The sequence below is a fragment of the Triticum urartu genome, chromosome 2A, assembly GCF_056163025.1.
Source record: "Triticum urartu cultivar PI428250 chromosome 2A, HENAU_Tu73, whole genome shotgun sequence".
NCBI lineage: Eukaryota > Viridiplantae > Streptophyta > Magnoliopsida > Poales > Poaceae > Triticum > Triticum urartu.
The window spans coordinates 399,431,410-399,449,975 of record NC_141874.1 but is presented as its reverse complement, the minus strand read 5'-3'; the positions used below and the strand labels follow the sequence as shown (position 1 = coordinate 399,449,975).

Here is an 18,566-nt window from a genome sequence, read left to right as displayed (position 1 = left end):
GACGGAGTGGTGGGGCGGGGCAGCTCGGTGACGATGGGGCGGCGTCGGGCCCCGGCGTCAGGCTCGAGGGCAAGCGGATCGGGGCGATGTGCGTTGGGGCGCCCCCGATCCAGATCGCGCGGGGGAAGGAGAGTGGGGATCGTGGGGAAGGGGGTTAGGGTTTCGGGGAGAGGCAGGGGGTTAAGCAAGGGTTAGGTGGGCCGGCCTAGTTGGATGGCCAGCTGGGCCGAGGCCCACTGAGGGGGGGGCTTTTAATTTCTTTTGTTTTCTTCTGTTTTTATTATTTTCCCTTTTCTATTTTATTTATTTTAGTTAGCGAAACAGCTTTACAAAAATATAACTCCTACTCCTAAATTAGCATAACAACATAGGCCACCTACTCCAAAAAGTTTGGTGATTATATAAACTAGATTAACATTTGTTTAGTAATTAAAAGCATTTAAAATAATTGTTTTGCTGCTGTTTTACCCATCTCATATTATTTAAACATTTTATGCATGTGTGGTTTTTCCCCCATAATTATCTATGCAATATTTGGTTCACTCCGAACATTTTAGTTTTAATATTTGAAAACTTTTATTGTTTGCCTATTTTTTTAATTTGAATTTGAATCAGTTTCGAACTAACTCGAGATTAGCAACTATAAACGAGGTGACGTGGCATCATTAGCAGAGGGTCACTGTAGCTTAATTACCCGGGCGTCACAAACGAGCAAGAATATGAGAAAGCAATCTAAATATCGCAAATATATATGAAGTATTGATAATGGTGGGGATCCGGAAGCGGTCTTGGTCTGGTCGTTGGACACAAATGAAGTACACGAAGTTGCAATGGCTAACTTTTAACTAAACAAATCCCAAAGAAAAAGCTACTAGATGGATCTACTTATATAGGAGCAAGGGGTGGCGGCCAAGGAGGTGGGAGGACGTCCCAAGGCAGCCTAAAACTAACCCTAGGTCGTACAAGGCTCATGGGCCCAAGTGGAGGTGATGCAACACCTTTAGGCTTGTAGTTTGACTTGGATTCTGCTGCAACGTCAGATTGTTTCGTCCGTAACTCAACACTCCGGACGAATTTGAAGGTGAATCCAATTGGGTTGGAAAGAGCACGAAATCTAGTTTCCAACAAAAAAAGAATCACCCAATTTGGAGTCCGTATGAAAAAGTTGTTGGCGTTTTGAGTCAGGTATGTCTGTGCAGTCCGAATCTGAATCCAGAACGTGAGAGACTTGGACTCTATCTTCTCTTGGCCCAAAAGTGACGTGAGAGGACTTTTTGAACACAACCTAAACTTCTCCTTTTCCCTTGTCTTCATATGTGGATTGTACAAATGTCCCATACACCTGCAATTAGACAAAACACAAAAGTGTGTGAAGTATTTTTATTCTGGATAATATAAATAGATTATTGAATAGTTTGCATTAGAAATCACCTGACAAATATGCATGTATGCAATATTTTTGGTCGTATCCAAGGTAGTCATGTCCTCATCACATTGTCACCACAATTAACGACAAGCTTCAAGCACGATCTCTTCATGATGCTCCACTTGAACTTTGCGCACCGCAACCTTGATGACGATCACCACTTGATGTCATCCTCCATGGGTTATATGATATCTTCCTTTTGATGCACGACCATGGAAACATACCTAACCCCACAAACAACTCTCACATAGACCATGGGTTAGTACATAAAGCATAATGGACAATGCTTACCATACCATGGGATCACTTGATCCCTCTCGGTACATCTTGTACGCTTTGTGTGTTGATCAACTTGATTCGATGCTTGACTTAGTCTTGATCAACCTTGTCTCATGTCTTCTCTTTAACGAAACTTTGGATAATTCCTTGAATAGCACCTTGGTCAACTCATAAACTCCTTGAAACCAACATATGGACTTCAAGAAATGTCCATGGACAATTCCTTCAAATATAGCTCAAGGCAACTATTAGTCCATAGAGAATTTCATCAACTACCAAAACCACACGTGGGGGCACTACATAATCTTTCACTTGATCCTTGCAATTAACCGCCGAGGGGATCGATAACCCCTTGATTGCATTGGGTGCAAGTATTTGTTCTTTTGTGTGTAGGTGATGTTCACAAGGTTTCGCGTGGTTCTCCTACTAGATTGATAACCTTGGTTCTTAACTGATGGAAATACTTATCTCTATTGTACTACATCATCCTCTCCTCTTTGAAGAAATCCCAACACAACTCACAAGTAGCAAAGATCCACATGCTTAATACGTGGTGCCAAAAAAAGAGAGAAAGATGAATTGGCTCGACATGAAAAGTAAATAGATAGGCACTTTGCATAGCGAAGTAGGGATTTACATATGCCAAAGTTCATTTGGTTAAAATAGAGATAAATTTATTTTGAGAGGTGTACTTCTCCTGTCTCCAGTTTAACGATAAAGGTTTCCAATATCTTCCATGCTAAATGCATTAATGGCGTTTCCCATGCTTTTACACCCCCACCCACCACAACCAACACAAACTATAACTAGTCGAATCCACAACAGCCTGTCAGCTTTCAACTTGTCCAGGGGAGTGCTTTTTTAATTATAATAATTATTATTTTATTTGGGACTAAGAATCCCTATTACCAGCCTTCCTCATAAATTTGACAAGCGAATAAACACTCGTCATGAGAAAAACACATTTACTATGGAAGATAATGACTACCCCACCGCTCCATGAGTTGTACGGGTACACAAAACAAAAGTTTATTTGAAGATTTAGAGGTGGCACATGCAAATTTACTTGGAATGTCAGTGAAATACCATCTATAGGTAGGTGTGGCGGACACTTTATGGCATAAATTTGTTTCAAGGATTGTATGGACAAACTGTATTTCTTCTTAGTACAAGGAAAAGGCTAGGAAAAGACTAGGAGGCAACCACTTTATCGAGCAAAAAAACCACAATCATGCATTCTCTAATGGTAATATTATTGAGAAAATATAATCATGATGATAATATGCAAACTTGAATACCTCCAAGGCTGAGTTTAGAATTTATCAACACTAGTGATAGAAAGGTTTAGTACGATAATACCAGTGGCAGATAGGTTTAGTACGATAACACATATCCTATCCTTGGAGATGCAAGAGTTGTAGTCATTAACACTGAATATTTTGTCTGATTATTGCTATCTTAATTACCGGGGCAACCCCACGCGACTGATAGGGCCTTTGGTTGGACAATTGACTCTTGATGAGGACGCGAGCCGGTCAAGACGTAATTTTGACACACCACCCACTCGAGATGTAGCAAGCACATCTTGATGGATGACTTTCAGAGCACAAATTAAGATCACGATGATCTCGACACAAATATATGTTTGTAATCACAAGTCCTCATACCCATGCCTATTTTTTATTTTAACCATTTTCAGTATCAGCTTGATTCCTGTCCGGTTAAAAGTTGGAATTTGAATCTCTACCAAGAGCTTATTAGAAACCCTTGCTTAAAGGGCACCATCCTCTCCTGGGTTCGGTAACTCAGGGCCACCTCCGGGGAAAAGGCAAGAATCATTTCTTCCTTTACTGGATCACTAAAGGGACTAACCAGGTTGCACAATGGCAGCGATCACATCACATGTAGCTGCTGGGATAATAGAAAGTGGTGGTGACAACACATCAGTGACTTCGATGATGGTGCTACTCGAGCACACGGTCTTGAGCTCCGGAGCGAAACGCTAGGTCAGACCCGAATGGTTACACCTGGCAATGGCAACGTTTTTCTTATGTTGTTACCTTGTTGAGGGCATTGCTGAGATAGGCTCAGACTGATTGTTTAGAGTGAAAACCTACATTCTGGCCTTGTGGTTGGATCCGGTGACGGCGGCGCCTGAGTATCGCTCCTTTCCTGAAGGCGTTGTTGTTAAAGAACCTTGTTGTCCATGTGGCCTCATGAGATGGTTAGTGTAGATATGGTCATTGTTGTAGTTTGCCGATCGCAAATCTGATCTCTTTGGGGTTTCTTTTCCTTTTTCTTCGCCTTCGCATAACTTTGGTCTTATATGACGTCGGTGTTTTCTCACGTGTGTTGAGTTGGTGTAAGATGTGTGCATCCTAACTACGTAGAGGCCGGATATGTGCTCATTATGTTATGTATCTTCTTGATGCTCCACTTTGAGCTAATAAAATTCACCCTTTGCCGAAAAAATAGTTATGAAAAACTGAAAAAGAAGAATAAATACTCCCTCCTTTCTGGTTTAGCGAGCACAAATTTGAAATCTCATCAACCAAGGTAGATTGTGAGCGGATGGCACGAGTTTTGTGTACAAAACCGCCTAATAAAATATTTTTCACATATTCGATTCTTGAAGCAATTAGTGTAGCATCCTTCCTCTCATTGGACTTACATGGTGCATGTAGAATAAGATGCATGCATGACCACTAATTTACTTTCTCATATCTCTATGAATTAAATGTGGCGTGAGATTTAAAGGTGTGTGATTCAATTGGACTCAAAGTGAGCCTAAGACAGGTTGTAGTGGGGAGTATCATATACCAGTATCATGATATGATACCATATCGTAGTGCATAATACCTATGTTGGTACTCCCTCCGTTTTTATTTACTCTGCATATTATGTTTGAATGAAGTCAAACTTTCTAATGTTTGCCCAAGTTTATGGAAAATAATATAAACATTTACCATAACAAAGTTATATGATGTGAAAGTACATTCAATAAGGAATCTAATGGTATTGATTTGTTATTATATATCTCAATATATTTGTTTATAAACTTTGTTAAAGTTACAAAGCTTGACTTTGATCAAAGCTAATATGCGAACTAAATAAAAACGAAAGGAGTATCATAAATGACTGCATTTATTGTCATGCAAGACGCATAGTAGTAGTACATCATTTAATATTATATGATACTCCCTCCGTCCGGGTTTATTAGGCCTCTCAGCATCACAAGCATGTCCCCTTTTATAAGGTTCCGCTTTGGAAAGATGCATGCATGCAACCATTTCATTGGTTGCATTGAAAGCCATTGTTGTTGGTGTCATTGCTGAAAAATTAATACACTTCATGCGTGTTTTTTCATTGGCTGCATGCATGTGAGAGAGTGCACTGGGAGTGGAATGGAAGAATTAATGTGAGCAAATTACTATGTGTCTTGGTTTAAGAGAAATTGTCTTTAGGCCTAATAAACCCGGACGGAGGGAGTATCATACTCCTTTCCGGTTTATAAGGCTCAATTCAAAAATCTCACCAACCAAGGTAGATGATGAGTGGTGGAATATTTTTTGTAGTTTGCAAAAGCACCCAATTAATGCTCTTGTTTTCCGCAAAAAAATTATGTTTACGAATGCATTAATTGCAATGCATGCATGCATAAAGTGCATGCATTGGTCAGTTTTCTCTTAATACTTGCATGCAATGATTTAATGCATCTTGAAGTCTGAACATGTGATGGGGAACAACCAAATTGAGCCTTATAAAATGGAAAAACTAAAATTTTGAGATAAGCCCTATAAACCGGAAAGGAGGGAGTAGTCAATCATCTTTTTCTTCATTTAATTCTATGTCACCTCATTGAAATTGCCTAATTGGCATACACGATAATACCTATCATACTTTCGTTACGGGAGGATGGTTAGGAGGACAGTGGTATCCCCAGCCCACCATGATTCAAATCTTGGTGCTTGCATTTATCCTGAATTTATTTCAGGATTTCCGACGATACGGGTTCAGTGGGAGGAGACGTTCCCGTCGAGTACGACTTCGTCAAATCTCAAAAAGGCATACCGGCTCAGTCTCTCGGAGGAGCTCATAAAGATAGGGTGTGCGTGAGAGTGTTCATAGAGGTGAGCGTATGCGTGTTTATATCAAGGCTTGTGTCTGTATTGTGTTAAAAAAAATGAAAATTTTAAGAAGAGCCCTTTGAACCGAGAAAAAGGGAATAGGGAGGAAATGGGAGGCAGGTGGATAAGGAGAAGAAGAGGCGGCCATCCCCTGCCGGTTCCAGAAGAGAAGAAAAGACAAAGGACTGGGCCCAGCGCACGCGATGCGGCGAACCGAACCGATTCCATCCACCCACGAGAGCACAAGAAAAAGGAGGAAGGAAGAGGACGCTTCCATTTGGGGCCACCGGCGCGTCCCGGCGTTGGTGCCCGACCGCGTCCGCGTGGGCACGGGCCCCACCCACGCGCGCGCGAGAGAGACGACGGCGTCGCTTCTCCTCACTCCGCTTTCTCTCCCCAACGGAACGGAATCTCGCGGCTCGCCCCGTCTTGTCCTCTTGCAAACCCACACCCACACGTCTCTCTCTCTCACTGAGTCACACACCGCCGAAGCTCGCATCAAGAGCGATAAAAGAGCACACATGCACCCCCATTAACAAATCACTATATTACCAGTCCATTAGATAGCAAAGATCGGAAACGACCCATGACTTGTAGGAGTACTACAAAGTCAGAGACAATTGGTTATGTATGTCTTGTGTGTGTGAATGTACTCCTATATGAGACTAGAATTGGTTTTCCCTCTGCGGATCGCCCAACATTTGCCATGATCAATTGACTTCATTTAACTTGCATGACGATGCACGCATATCTTGTCACAAGATTGGAACGCACCGGATAAACGGGATGACTCCTGTACTTTCTCTGTACAAACGTGTAACACTACTATACCATATAGAGTAGTACAGTATATGGCTAAAATATTACTAGTAGTAAATGGAGTATATCTAAATAAAGCCAGTAAAAGAAGTATACCTATATATCTTATCTCATCGTATACAAGGCAAGACAAGGGATCACTCATTTATTCGCAACAAACTGGCTAGTGCCTTTGTCTTCGTGTGCTCACTTGCAGACGAGAGCCGTATATCATCTTTCCTTTTTTTTTGCGAAATATCATAGAGCCTATCTAAAAGACTTGCATTACGTGTGCATCTATTTTGACATATACTCCTACTACTCTACACGGCGTACGCGGGTACTACGATTTTGTGGGCATGCATGCGTACGTGATACTCCGAACACACAGAGAGAGAGAGATATATGGTCAGATATGTCTTTTTTTTTTTTTTGAGAGGATGGTCACATATGTCTTACTAGAATACACATTTTGCCGGTAAGATATATAGGTCAACAAAAATTCAACACGGGCGGATATAATATAGCTAGCTAACCCCATACGATAGTCTTGCCGTGCGTCAGATCTACTCTGCCTCTACGGATAGATCATACTAGTATCCCAGGTCCCATAATTGCTTGTCCTACGATATTCTACACAGCCTTAGGGCCGATTGTAACCAAATTGTTCCAAGTCTATAAAGCTCCCTAATTCTGTTTTTCCCCGGGTATATAAAGCTCCCTAATTCAATGCAACGAGATTGGTGAGTTGCATCTTAGTACGTTCCTTCGGGCGTTCGGAATGAGAAGCTAGAAAAGGTCACGTTCCGCCGTTATCTTTTTCAAGAAAACAAGTGCTTGATGATCCATTTCCATTATTTATGTAGTGTACTTCAATTTGGGCACGATAAAAACGTACTAAGAGAAATTAAAGTCCACTGGTCTATGGTTGCATGTAGCGTGACGGGCCTACATACTACTGTACTCCGTAGTGCAGTACTGGTATGCCAGATGATGCACGAAACGGCAGAGGCTGGGTCAAGTTGCTGTCTTCTCTCCCCCGCAAAAAAAAAAAAAAAAAAAAAGTTGCTGTCTTCTCTCTTATCTTCACCCAGGTACGTGGCGAGCCGAGCGCGCATAATCTGCCCCCCGGAGGCAAAACCCCAAACTACCCCTCGCCCTGTGCACAAATGACATGAATGCCATTTCACGGAATATTCCCGGCCACCAGCAATCCTCTTGTGCAGCTCCAGCAAAGGCATCTCGTACTAGTAAAAAATAATGGACAACATTTCCACTCGTAATCCCCACTCTTTCTATCTATCTCTGGCCTTTCACTTTCTCTTTCAAGAAAAGAAAGATGTATATATTCCAACAGAGACATCTTGGTATTGGATTCAACAGGAAGGCATCGGAATCTGAATCGCCAGCCGTCCATGGCATATCCTCCACTAATCCACGATATTCTTTTTATTGTAAAGATTTTGCTGTTGGCTTTCAGAATTTGGGATGAACACAAAAGAGCAGGACAGCTGGGAGTTGTATTAAATTAATTTCTCTACTCTTCGACGCAAGTGCTAACGATTGAGATGCTACTTCATCAAATATTCATACTATAGGGTATACCTAAACTTACTTCTAATATTTAAAGTTAATACTGATTCAACTTTTTGTTTAGATTCCCTAGACAAAAAAGCTTTTAATTTAGATTAGAGTGTCCTATGCCTGTTGTACATTAGATGATAACATATTCTGCATTTTACTTTAAGTTAGCAATGGCTAAAATTAGTAGTGGGAATGACACTATATAGCATGCCAGCTATCCTACAGGCCAGGTGAAGCATATTTGGAGGTGTTTTCTAGAAAATGATATCTTGTGGCTGGATATTCCAAAAAAACCATGCATATGCCATTGTAAAACGATGTCACCTCTCTAATGAGACAAAGATGAAAGGTTGGCAATTCACATCTTCTCACGGATTGGGTCTCTAAATTTAACTATGAATTGGTCTTGTCCTTGAAGTTACTTTATTTCCATAGTTGCCAAGTGCTACTTTTTGCATGGACATGATATGAGTATATTCTACTAGGTTGTGTGATAAATTCACTTTCTGTGACCAAATACAAGGTATACATTTATAAAAATAATAGGTTGTGCGGTAGATACACTTTCTATGGCCAAATACAAGGTATACAGTTTTCACAAGAATAAGTCGTGCAGTAGATACACATTCTGTGGCCAAATATGAGGTATACATTTTCACAAGAATATACCTCATGACCATGCGTGAGCACTATTTATATAAGGCATGATAATATTTTACCCTTTCTGGTTGTTGAAAACTTCAGAACCGGGTGACAACCAACCAAATATGCCTAGACTCTCACCAGTGAGACTAAAATAGCGAAATACAATGAACAACACGCTTTTACGAGACAATGAAAATTGTACAAAAGCTAAATTCAAAAGGTAAGATGAAAGAAAATTATATTGACCAACTACAAAAATTAAAGAAAAGGAAATCAACGTTGTGCTTTTACGGGGCAATGAGTACGAACTTATTATGTAACCCCAGAGCCGCGTACGTATGTTTATCCAGACAATCAATATATCTAGCTAATACAAATTCAGAATATATAATGAATACATATGCAATAAATTTGTAATTTATGTACACATCACCCCTGTCTATCATATCTGACCGATATACTACCTTGATAAGATATACTCATATTTGGCGCTTACGATTAATTGATACCAAAACTCAACATCCAATTAATACCACCATATATTTTACGCGGGTGCTAGCGATTGAGAACGAATACGTATGCAATCAAATCTGTATATTCTTTTACGCAAGTGCTAACAATTGAGATGCTGCGTCATCAAATATTCATAGGGTATACGTAAATTTAGTTCTAATATTAAAAGTTAATACTGATTCAATTTTTAGTTCATAGTAGAGTGTCCTATAGTCCGTTGTAGATGATAACTTATTATGCATTTTACTTTAAGCTAGCAATGGCTAAAATTAATAGTGGGAATGACACCATATAGCATGCTAGCTATCGTACGGGCCGGGTGATGCATATTTGGAGGTGTTTCCTAAAAAAGAATATCTTGTGGCTGGATATATCAAAAAACCCATGCATATTTTCCATTGTCAAATGATGTCACTACTCTAATGAGATAAAGATCAAAGTGGGGCAGTTCATATCTTCTCACAGATTGGGTCTCTAAATTCGACTTTGGGATTACTGTTGTGTCTGATGTTTCTTTATTACTTTCATAGTTGTCAAGTGCTAGTTTTTACATGGAGTGATGTGTGTATATTGTACTAGCTAGTTGGGCAGTAGATACATTTTCTGTGTTCAAATACGAGGTATACATTTTTCACAAGAAAATACCTCATGACCATGTGTGACAACTATTTATATAAGGCATGTCATACTTTTACCTATTCTGATTGTTGAAAACTTCACAATCGGGAGACCATCAACCAAATATGCCTATCCCGCACTCTCGCTAGTGAGACTGCAATGGCGAAAGAAACTCAACGTCGTGACTTTACGAGACAATGAAAATTGTACAAAAGCTAAATTCAAAAGATAAAACGAAAGAAAATTATATTGTCAATCGAAAAACTTAAAGAAAAGAAAATCAACGACGCGCTTTTACGAGACCATGAATACGAACTTATTATGTAACCTCAGCGCCGGGTACACATGTATATCCAGACAAATCAATATATCCAACTAATACAAATCCAAAATATAGAACGAATACGTATGCAATCAAATTTGTAATTTACGTACATATCACCCCTGTCTATCGTATTTGACCGATACACTACCTTGATAAGATACATTCGTATTTGGTGCTTATGATTAATTGATACCAAAACTCAACATATCCCGTTAATACAATCACATATTTTTCTTTCTTCTAATAGATCTATCTGTTACAATTAAGATGCCCCTTCATCAAATACTCATAGGGTATATTCTTTTACGCAAGTGCTGGTGTGCAATTATGTCTGTATATTATTTTAGGGTCCCGATAACTGCCACATGTGTGGTGTATCGGGTAGTTGTGCCACACGCCTCGTGTGGCATGGACATCAACCAGCCCACACACCTACGTGTGGGCAAAACAACTAATGCCCACACACATCTTTTTTCCCTCCTGAACCCTCTCACACGCGTGCGTGTGGGCGAAGTTGATAACGCCCACACGCCCGTATGTCAGGCCTCGTACCCTTCTGGTCCCGCACGCGACGCGTGACGCCCACCGCGCGCCCGCAGTTGCCATGGTCCAGACCCTCGTCCATGTTCGTTTATCTGCAGTTGCCATGTCGCTGAACTACGGTTGCCATGTCGGACAACTGCAGTAATCATGGTTGCTCAACTGCAGTTGCCATGTATGGTCTGATCTAATGTAGTTGCCATGATTTCATAACTTTAGGAGTTGCCACATACTAACACTAGGCAGTTGGGAGAGTTGCCATGTGCTCACAAGCATGCTAGGGCAGTTGCCATGTAAAAAGGAAGAGTTGCCATTTGCTTACGTGCACGTTAGGGCAGTTGCCATGTACGTACACGTTGGGGCAGTTGCCATGTACCATGCAAAAACACATGGCAACTCGGTAAAAGACAGTTGCCATCTGCTTACGTGCACACTAGGCAGTTGCCGTGTACCCTGCAAAAACACATGGCAACTCGGGTAAAAAAAGAGAGTTGCCACCTGCTTATAAAGCACACTAGAGGCAGTTGCCATGTGCGCTGCAAAAACACATGGCAACTAGCAGCTTACGTGTGGGAGAGGAGACGGGCGTGTGGGCGAGATGCCAAATGCCCACACACCAGCCCTTGTGCGTGACTGAAAACTGGTGTATGGGTGAACTGCTAAACGCCCACACACCGGCCTCTCCGTGTGGTAAAATGGATGTGTGGACGAACTATGTCACACACCACACACACGCCTTATTCTACGTGGCACAGAAAATCAGTCAGATTGTGTCAAGATTCATGCATATAGTACTGGACGGTGATGGATGCGTGTGGTCGAGATGGTCAACGCCCACACGTGTGGGCGTTAACATTTTCGTTATTTTATGCAAGTGCTAACGATTGCTATGCCGCTTCATCAAATATTCATAGGGTATACCTAAACTTAGTTCTAATATTACAAGTTAATACTGATTCAACTTTCAGTTTATATTTGAGTGTCCTATAGTCCGTTGTTGATGATAACATATTCTGCATTTTACTTTAAGCTAGCAATGGCTAACATTAGTAATGGGAATGACACCATATAGCATGCTAACTATCCTACGGGCCGGGTGATGCATATCTGGAGGTGTTTCCTAGAAAAGGATATCTCATGGCCGGATATTTCAAAAATCCCATGCATATGCCATTGTGAAATGATGTCACCACTCTAATGAGACAAAGATGAAAGGGGGGCAATTCATATCTTCTCACGGATTGGGTCTCTAAATTCGACTTTGGGATTACTGTTGTGATGGATGTTTTCTTTATTACTTTCATAGTTGTCAAGTGCTATTAGTGTCAAAAACACTCTTATATTATGGGACAGAGGGAGTACTTTTTATATGGACATGATATACATATATTCTACTAGGTTGTGTGGCAGAATACACTTTCTATGGCCAAATATGAGGTATATATTTTTCACAAGAAAATACCTCATGACCATGCGTGACAACTATTTATATAAGGCATGCCATACTTTTACCTATTCTTGTTGTTGAAAACTTCACAACCGGGTGACCACCAACCAAACATGATCACCAAGTTGGATATTTATAGAAAGTTGAAGTGAAAACGGTTTAGAGAGCAGTTTATGTCATATTTTTGCGTGATAAGTCAATGTTGGTTAGAGTGTTTAGTGTTACAAGTTGCAAAACTAATATAACAACAAATAAAATAACGAACTTGACCCATGAGCGCAACACACTATGTTCCGAAGAAGCATAAAATTGTACAAAAATTAAATTCATTCAAAAGATAAAACAAAAAAAATATAATGACCAACCGTGAAAATTAAAGAAAAGGAAACCAACCACACGCTTTTACGAGACAATCAATACGAACCTATTATGTAACCTCGGCGCCGCGTATGCATGCATATCCAGACAAATCAATATATCCAGTCAATACTAATTCAGAATATAGAACGAATACACATACAATTAAATTCGTAATTCATGTGCACATCCCCTGCTGTCTATCGTATCTGACCGATACACTAGCTTGATAAGATAAACACGTATTTGACGCCAAGGATTAATTGCTTCCAAAACTAAACATTTCGAGTTAATAGGGCCGCATATTTTATTTCTTCTAACACCCTGATGAAAAAAAAGGCATTTTGCATCTTCCCTCTGACCCCAATCGTACAGACTCAATCTGGTTGAAAGTGTGTACAACACGCACAAAAAAAAAAGTGTGTGCAAGACACATTTTCAATTTGTTGGCATGCATAGGCAAGCGGGCTAAAGCTCAAAAGCCGTAAAACCCAAGGGCCTTGGCGGAAACTGACGTCCGTTGTAGTAGCTATCTGTAGGTGACGTGAAAAATCGTCCTCGTCTCATCCTCGCACACTCTCGAGATTCTCCTCCCTCCCGAATGCTTCTCCTCCTCTATATAAGCGTCCCCATTCACCCACCTCCTCCCTCCAGTTCACATCCACCTCATACTTTCTCTTGCAACAAGTCAGTAAAAGATTCCGTTTGGAGAGCGAGAGCGAGAGCTCCGGTGTAAAATCGATGGGTCTGGACGTAGGAGAGATCGGCATGGGCGCAGATTTGAGCCTGGATTTGAAGATGTTCGCGGCCAAGAGCCTGGGGCGGGTCAGGGAAGCGCCGGCGGCCGCCATGGACGACTGTATCCGGAGGCTGGAGGAGGAGAAGAGCAAGATCGAGGTGTTCCGGCGCGAGCTCCCGCTCTGCGCGCGCCTCCTCGCCGACGGTGAGAGAAAAAGCTCTTGCTTGCTTGCTTTTGCTAGTACTAGCTAGCTATTATCCCTTTGTTGTCTTCTTCTTTTTGGGGAGCCTTTCTTGACGTGGTCTGGTTGCTTGCGCAGTGATTGATGTGATGAAGAAGGAGGTGGAGGAGAAGAAGAGAGGCGGCGATCGAGGAGAGGACAAGGAGGACGCCGGCGCAGGCGACAAGAGCAACTGGATGAGCACCGCGCAGCTCTGGACCGGCGATTCCGTCCGGGGGGACGATGCTTCCGAGGTAGGATCCGGCGATTCAGTTGGTTGCCCGCGTGCTTGCTTGTTGTCGTGAAGCATTGATCATTAATTTAAATCGTGTGCTTTTATTGTGTTTTGGGTTCTGAAAGTTTGCGCCTTTTTACGATTGCAGAAGCAGGATGCGAGGAGGAGGTCGTCGGAGCCGGAATCTCACGACGGCGCTGCGTTGCCGTTCAAGGCCGTGGGCTCCGGCGCGCCGGCGTTCGCGCCGCCGAGTTTGAGGAAGGATGACAAGGCTGCGCGGATGCCGGATCTGCCGTTTCTGTCCCCGGCACCGGTCAAGACCTCTCCGGCTGCTGCTACCGGCGGCGCTGAAGAAAGCCGCCGCCAGCTTGTGGGATTCGCGCAAGAAGCGGCGAGGGCTGCAGCCGCCCTGGCACCGGCCGCCCCTTCCCTAGGCCTCCAGGCGCAGTCGCAGCAGACAGCCCAGCAGCAGCAGCAAGCGAGGAAGGCGCGGCGGTGCTGGTCGCCGGAGCTGCACCGCCAGTTCGTCACTGCCCTGCACCAACTCGGTGGTCCCCAAGGTGAGCGCTTCACAAATAAATCACAGGAATTTCCTGCCATTTCTAGAAATAATATCAAGAAAGCTTACATGGTTGTTCTTCTTGGCATGATTGCAGTTGCTACTCCAAAGCAAATCAGGGAGCTGATGAAGGTGGATGGCCTGACCAATGATGAAGTGAAGAGCCATCTCCAGGTGAGCAATTCACCACTATCTTACACAAACTTCTATCCATGTACTAATGATGGAATTTATTACTGGTTTTTAATTTGCATTGACACTAATGTGAATCCTGTATTGTTTTTCTTATTGTTCAGAAGTACCGTCTACACAACCGAAGGGCGCCAGGATCTCCGGCAGCCAACCGGCCGATCGTGCTCATGGGAGGGCTCTGGATAACTCAGGACCAAAGCAGCTCCCAGTCAGGAGGGTCACCTCCGGGGCCCCTTCACTTCTCAAGCTCAGGCGTAGCTGCCTCATCGGTGACGGTCAGCGGCGAGGAGGAAGATGGCAGATCCGAGAGCTATGGCTGGAAATGATCAACAAGTTATATTAGAGTTTGTTCGGAGTTTCCGGGTCGCGCGATGACAGTGGTATCTTGAGAGATTCCTGAGACATGATTGTAGTGTAGTCTTTTTTGTTGTATGCAGGGAGATCAAGCCTTGAGTGCTTTGAGATGAAACTCTTGCTGTTATTATGTAAGTACATCGGGAAGAGGTTATACTAGTTACAGTTTTGCGGATATGTTAATCTAAAAAGGTTGGGGCAGAGCTACAATTTTCGCCCAGAGAATTTACTACCAATGTTCAGTGTCAGACTTTTCTCTTGATAAGCAATTTTCCGTTTCGATTAAGTACAGTATACAGCTTTTCATAAAGCTTGCTGCTGTTGTTTGTTGATTCAACTGAAAGTCAATTGCAGGTAGATTCTGAACTTGTGATTGTGCCCGTGTTTTGCTTCTCTCCAGCAAATTAAGGTGCATTTTCTGGTTCTTGATGGCCATGACCATGAGCATCACAGCAAGAGCAACAAAACCCTGAATGGAGAAAACATGCTTTGGATCCTCATCCTTTCCACAACTGAAGAAAAAATGCTTTGGATCCTCATCCTTTCCCTTGGAACTTGAGGTGGTCCTGAATCCGGATCATACGTACATAACTAGAGCAGTACTGCTCGCCATCCTGTCAAGAACCTATCAGAAACTTGAGATGATCCTACCCCTACCTATTATGAAGCAAAGCATCATGTGTTTCACCTGACCTGACCAAATATCTGCTCTGGGATGTTGGGACACCAAGAATCTGATCATGATCTGTCGCCTGAAAACCAGGATGGCAGGAGTGCACACCAAGAATCTTCCTCGGCTCCGATCATTTCTCACCTGCTGCTGCTGGTGCAGAATGCAACTAACCGTGCATTCTTGGCATGAAAGTCTAGGTTTCCAGGTCGCCCGCACACCCTTGATTTCTTGCGAGTTTGTTGCTGCGTGAGGCTGGACCAAGAGTCAGCATCACATTCTTCCTCCTTCATGATGCCCTTTTTTTGTTTTTGCTGATAATGTTTGTTAGATTTTGTCGTGCTTATCGTCGCTGCGAGTCAAACAAGTGTTGTATGATTGATTACTGGGTTCTTCTGCCCATACTTATCCGGGAGATTATTATATCTCATATTGTGAGGCGTTGCTAGCATGCTTGTTTGAACATGTCCCGGCTTTGACTCTGCATTCTTGCGCTGATCTTGCGGTGTTATCCAGATTTTGGTCCACACTACGTACTCTTGCAGAGTTCTGGTCGCGCTATCCTGTATGGCATTAGTTTGGCGAAACCGGGAGATCGTATCGCCTGAACAAGGAGCTGAGATTGCACACTCAGTTTCAGGTAGTAGATACGGTTTGCTCCAGTTTCAGTTAAGGCCCGGTAGGAACACTGGATTTTCCGATTGTGTGTGAACTGTGAACTTCATTCCATTAGGACAGAAGCGATTGGTTGGTCACTGCTAGTTCCTGGACGTGGAATCGTTCTAGGATCCTACGACGACGAGCTTAGGATCCTGTGATGGATGTGCGGATGAATATTCCTCGAGCTTTCCCTTGTCTGTCGTCACCGCCAAATGTTGAACAATCAGATGCAGGCTTGGAGTATATGCTTGTTGGTGCTGACTCGTGAATTGGCCGCTTCTTCTTCTTCTGCATTGCAACGATCAGTTCCTTTAAAAACACTTCTCGTTTTCTTGGCATGCGACTTGCGTGTTTTCTTTCATCCGGGCCGCCTGCATGTGCTGCTGAATTTTCTTGGTCTCACCGATGTCATGGTTTAGCTGTAGCAGATGATGAATATGAGTATATATGGTAGAGTAGTTTCATTCATTATACCAGACGAATGTTAGTGTCCGCACTTGCTCTTGGACGAATATTCACTTATACCTTAGCTCATATTGAATATTCCGATGATGGATATTCTGGTTGCATATATTGCACCCACAGGAAAGGGAAACTGTTTATCACTTTGCAATCGCGGAGTGCTGCGGAAGTACAAAGAATCAAAAGATTACCTCCGCAGAACCATGGAACCCTAGCGCACGACCAACACCAATCGTGTCGACCACAACGGAGGGTCTGCCTCCGAGATGGGCATCACCTATAGTACGCCGGCTCCGGCTCGCCGCGGCCGCCACCGTGATCCTCCGCCCCTAACCGTACAGGCGCCCGAGACGCGTTGGGTTATGGTTTTCGCGCGCAAATGGACGGGCAGTGATCTGATAAAATGCAATGTATTTAGAGCAACTTCAATGGAACGACTCATTTCGTCCGCCGCCATTTGTTTGGATCGATGCGGACACAAAATCGGCCCAACGTGCGTCCCCTTTCGTCCGCGGGTGATTCATTTTCGGCTCATTTTTAAGTCGGATTTGCGTCGGCGCGGACACACGACAGACGCGCGCACGCTCGCCTTCTCCTCTTTCTGGACCCGCTGGTTGGTGACACATTGGCCTCCCCCTCATCTCCCATTATACAGCAACCCTCGCCCGTCTCCTTCGTCGTCGCCGCCGCCGCCCATCTTTGCCGGCGACTCTGCCAACTGCCGCCGCCTCCACATCCGCCCAACAACGCCGCCCACTCCCCCGTCGCCTGCCACCGCCGTCTTGTCGCCGGGGAGCAGACTGCTTCCCCACCCCCGCTCCCCCCACCACACAACCGCCCGCGACCAAGAAGCCGCCTCGCTGCCCCGGCCAGACCCTCACCAGCACGCTCGTCGGACACCGGCAGGGCAGCGAGCTGGTCCGTGCGCGTCGCGACTCCCCTCGCCGCCCGCAAGATGTTCGACAGTTTGCCAAGGTACAAAATGGACTCCGCCGACGAGTTCTTTTTTCATAATTTCCTTTGCGACTCCGACGATTCATCGTCCGACGAGGAGGAGGAGATATTGGCTGCCGTGTTGGTCTATCACCACCTCAACAGCTAGCGGCCGTTGTTCCGTGGCTCCATTCCGGGCCACCTTCCGGCGTTGCATCGCAACCGAGAGAGCGGACATTTTCTTCTTTGGAAGGACTACTTTTCCGTATTAGAAATTCCGTCGCCGTTTCCGTATGAGTAGGCATCTTTTCAACCGTATTAGAGAGGGGGTGGTCGGCTATGATGACTATTTCGAGTGCAAAGAGGATGCCGTCGGCAAGATTGGTTTCTCCTTTTATCAGAAATGCACTGCCGCCATCCGAGTGCTTGCATACGGAGTGCCCGGTGATCTCATTGCCGAGTACGTCCGTATGAGCGAGTCTACATGCCTAGAGTCCCTGTATAAGTTCTGCAAGGCTGTTATTACTGTGTTTGGCCCTGAGTATTTGAGAGAGCCGACAGCGGAAGATACAACCCGTTTGTTGTCGATGAATGCCAGTAGGGGCTTCCCAGAGATGCTTGGCAGCATAGACTGCATGCACTGGGAGTGGAAGAACTGCCCTTCTGCTTGGCAAGGGTAGTATAAGGGCCATGTCAGGGCTTGCACTGTCATACTAGATGCCGTGGCGTCTCAAGATCTCTGGATCTGGCACTCTTTCTTTGGCATGGCTGGATCACACATTGATATCAACGTGCTTCAGCGCTCGCCCGTGTTTGCTAGGCTTGCCGAAGGCAACAACCCACCAGTGAACTATACTGACAGCGGCCACAACTACGACAAAGG

The 18,566-nt window shown here is 43.8% G+C and overlaps 1 protein-coding gene across 1 annotated transcript; it reads left to right on the top strand.

Moving 5' to 3' along the window:
* Positions 1-13,277: 13,277 nt before the first annotated feature.
* LOC125537480 (transcription factor NIGTH1) lies at positions 13,278-15,194 on the top strand. The gene is made up of 5 exons (XM_048700797.2): positions 13,278-13,602; positions 13,718-13,872; positions 14,002-14,413; positions 14,510-14,586; positions 14,709-15,194. Exons 1-5 carry the CDS (start codon positions 13,401-13,403, stop codon positions 14,928-14,930), a joined length of 1,068 nt encoding a protein of 355 aa, XP_048556754.2. The 5' UTR covers positions 13,278-13,400; the 3' UTR covers positions 14,931-15,194.
* The last annotated feature ends 3,372 nt before the right edge of the window (positions 15,195-18,566 follow it).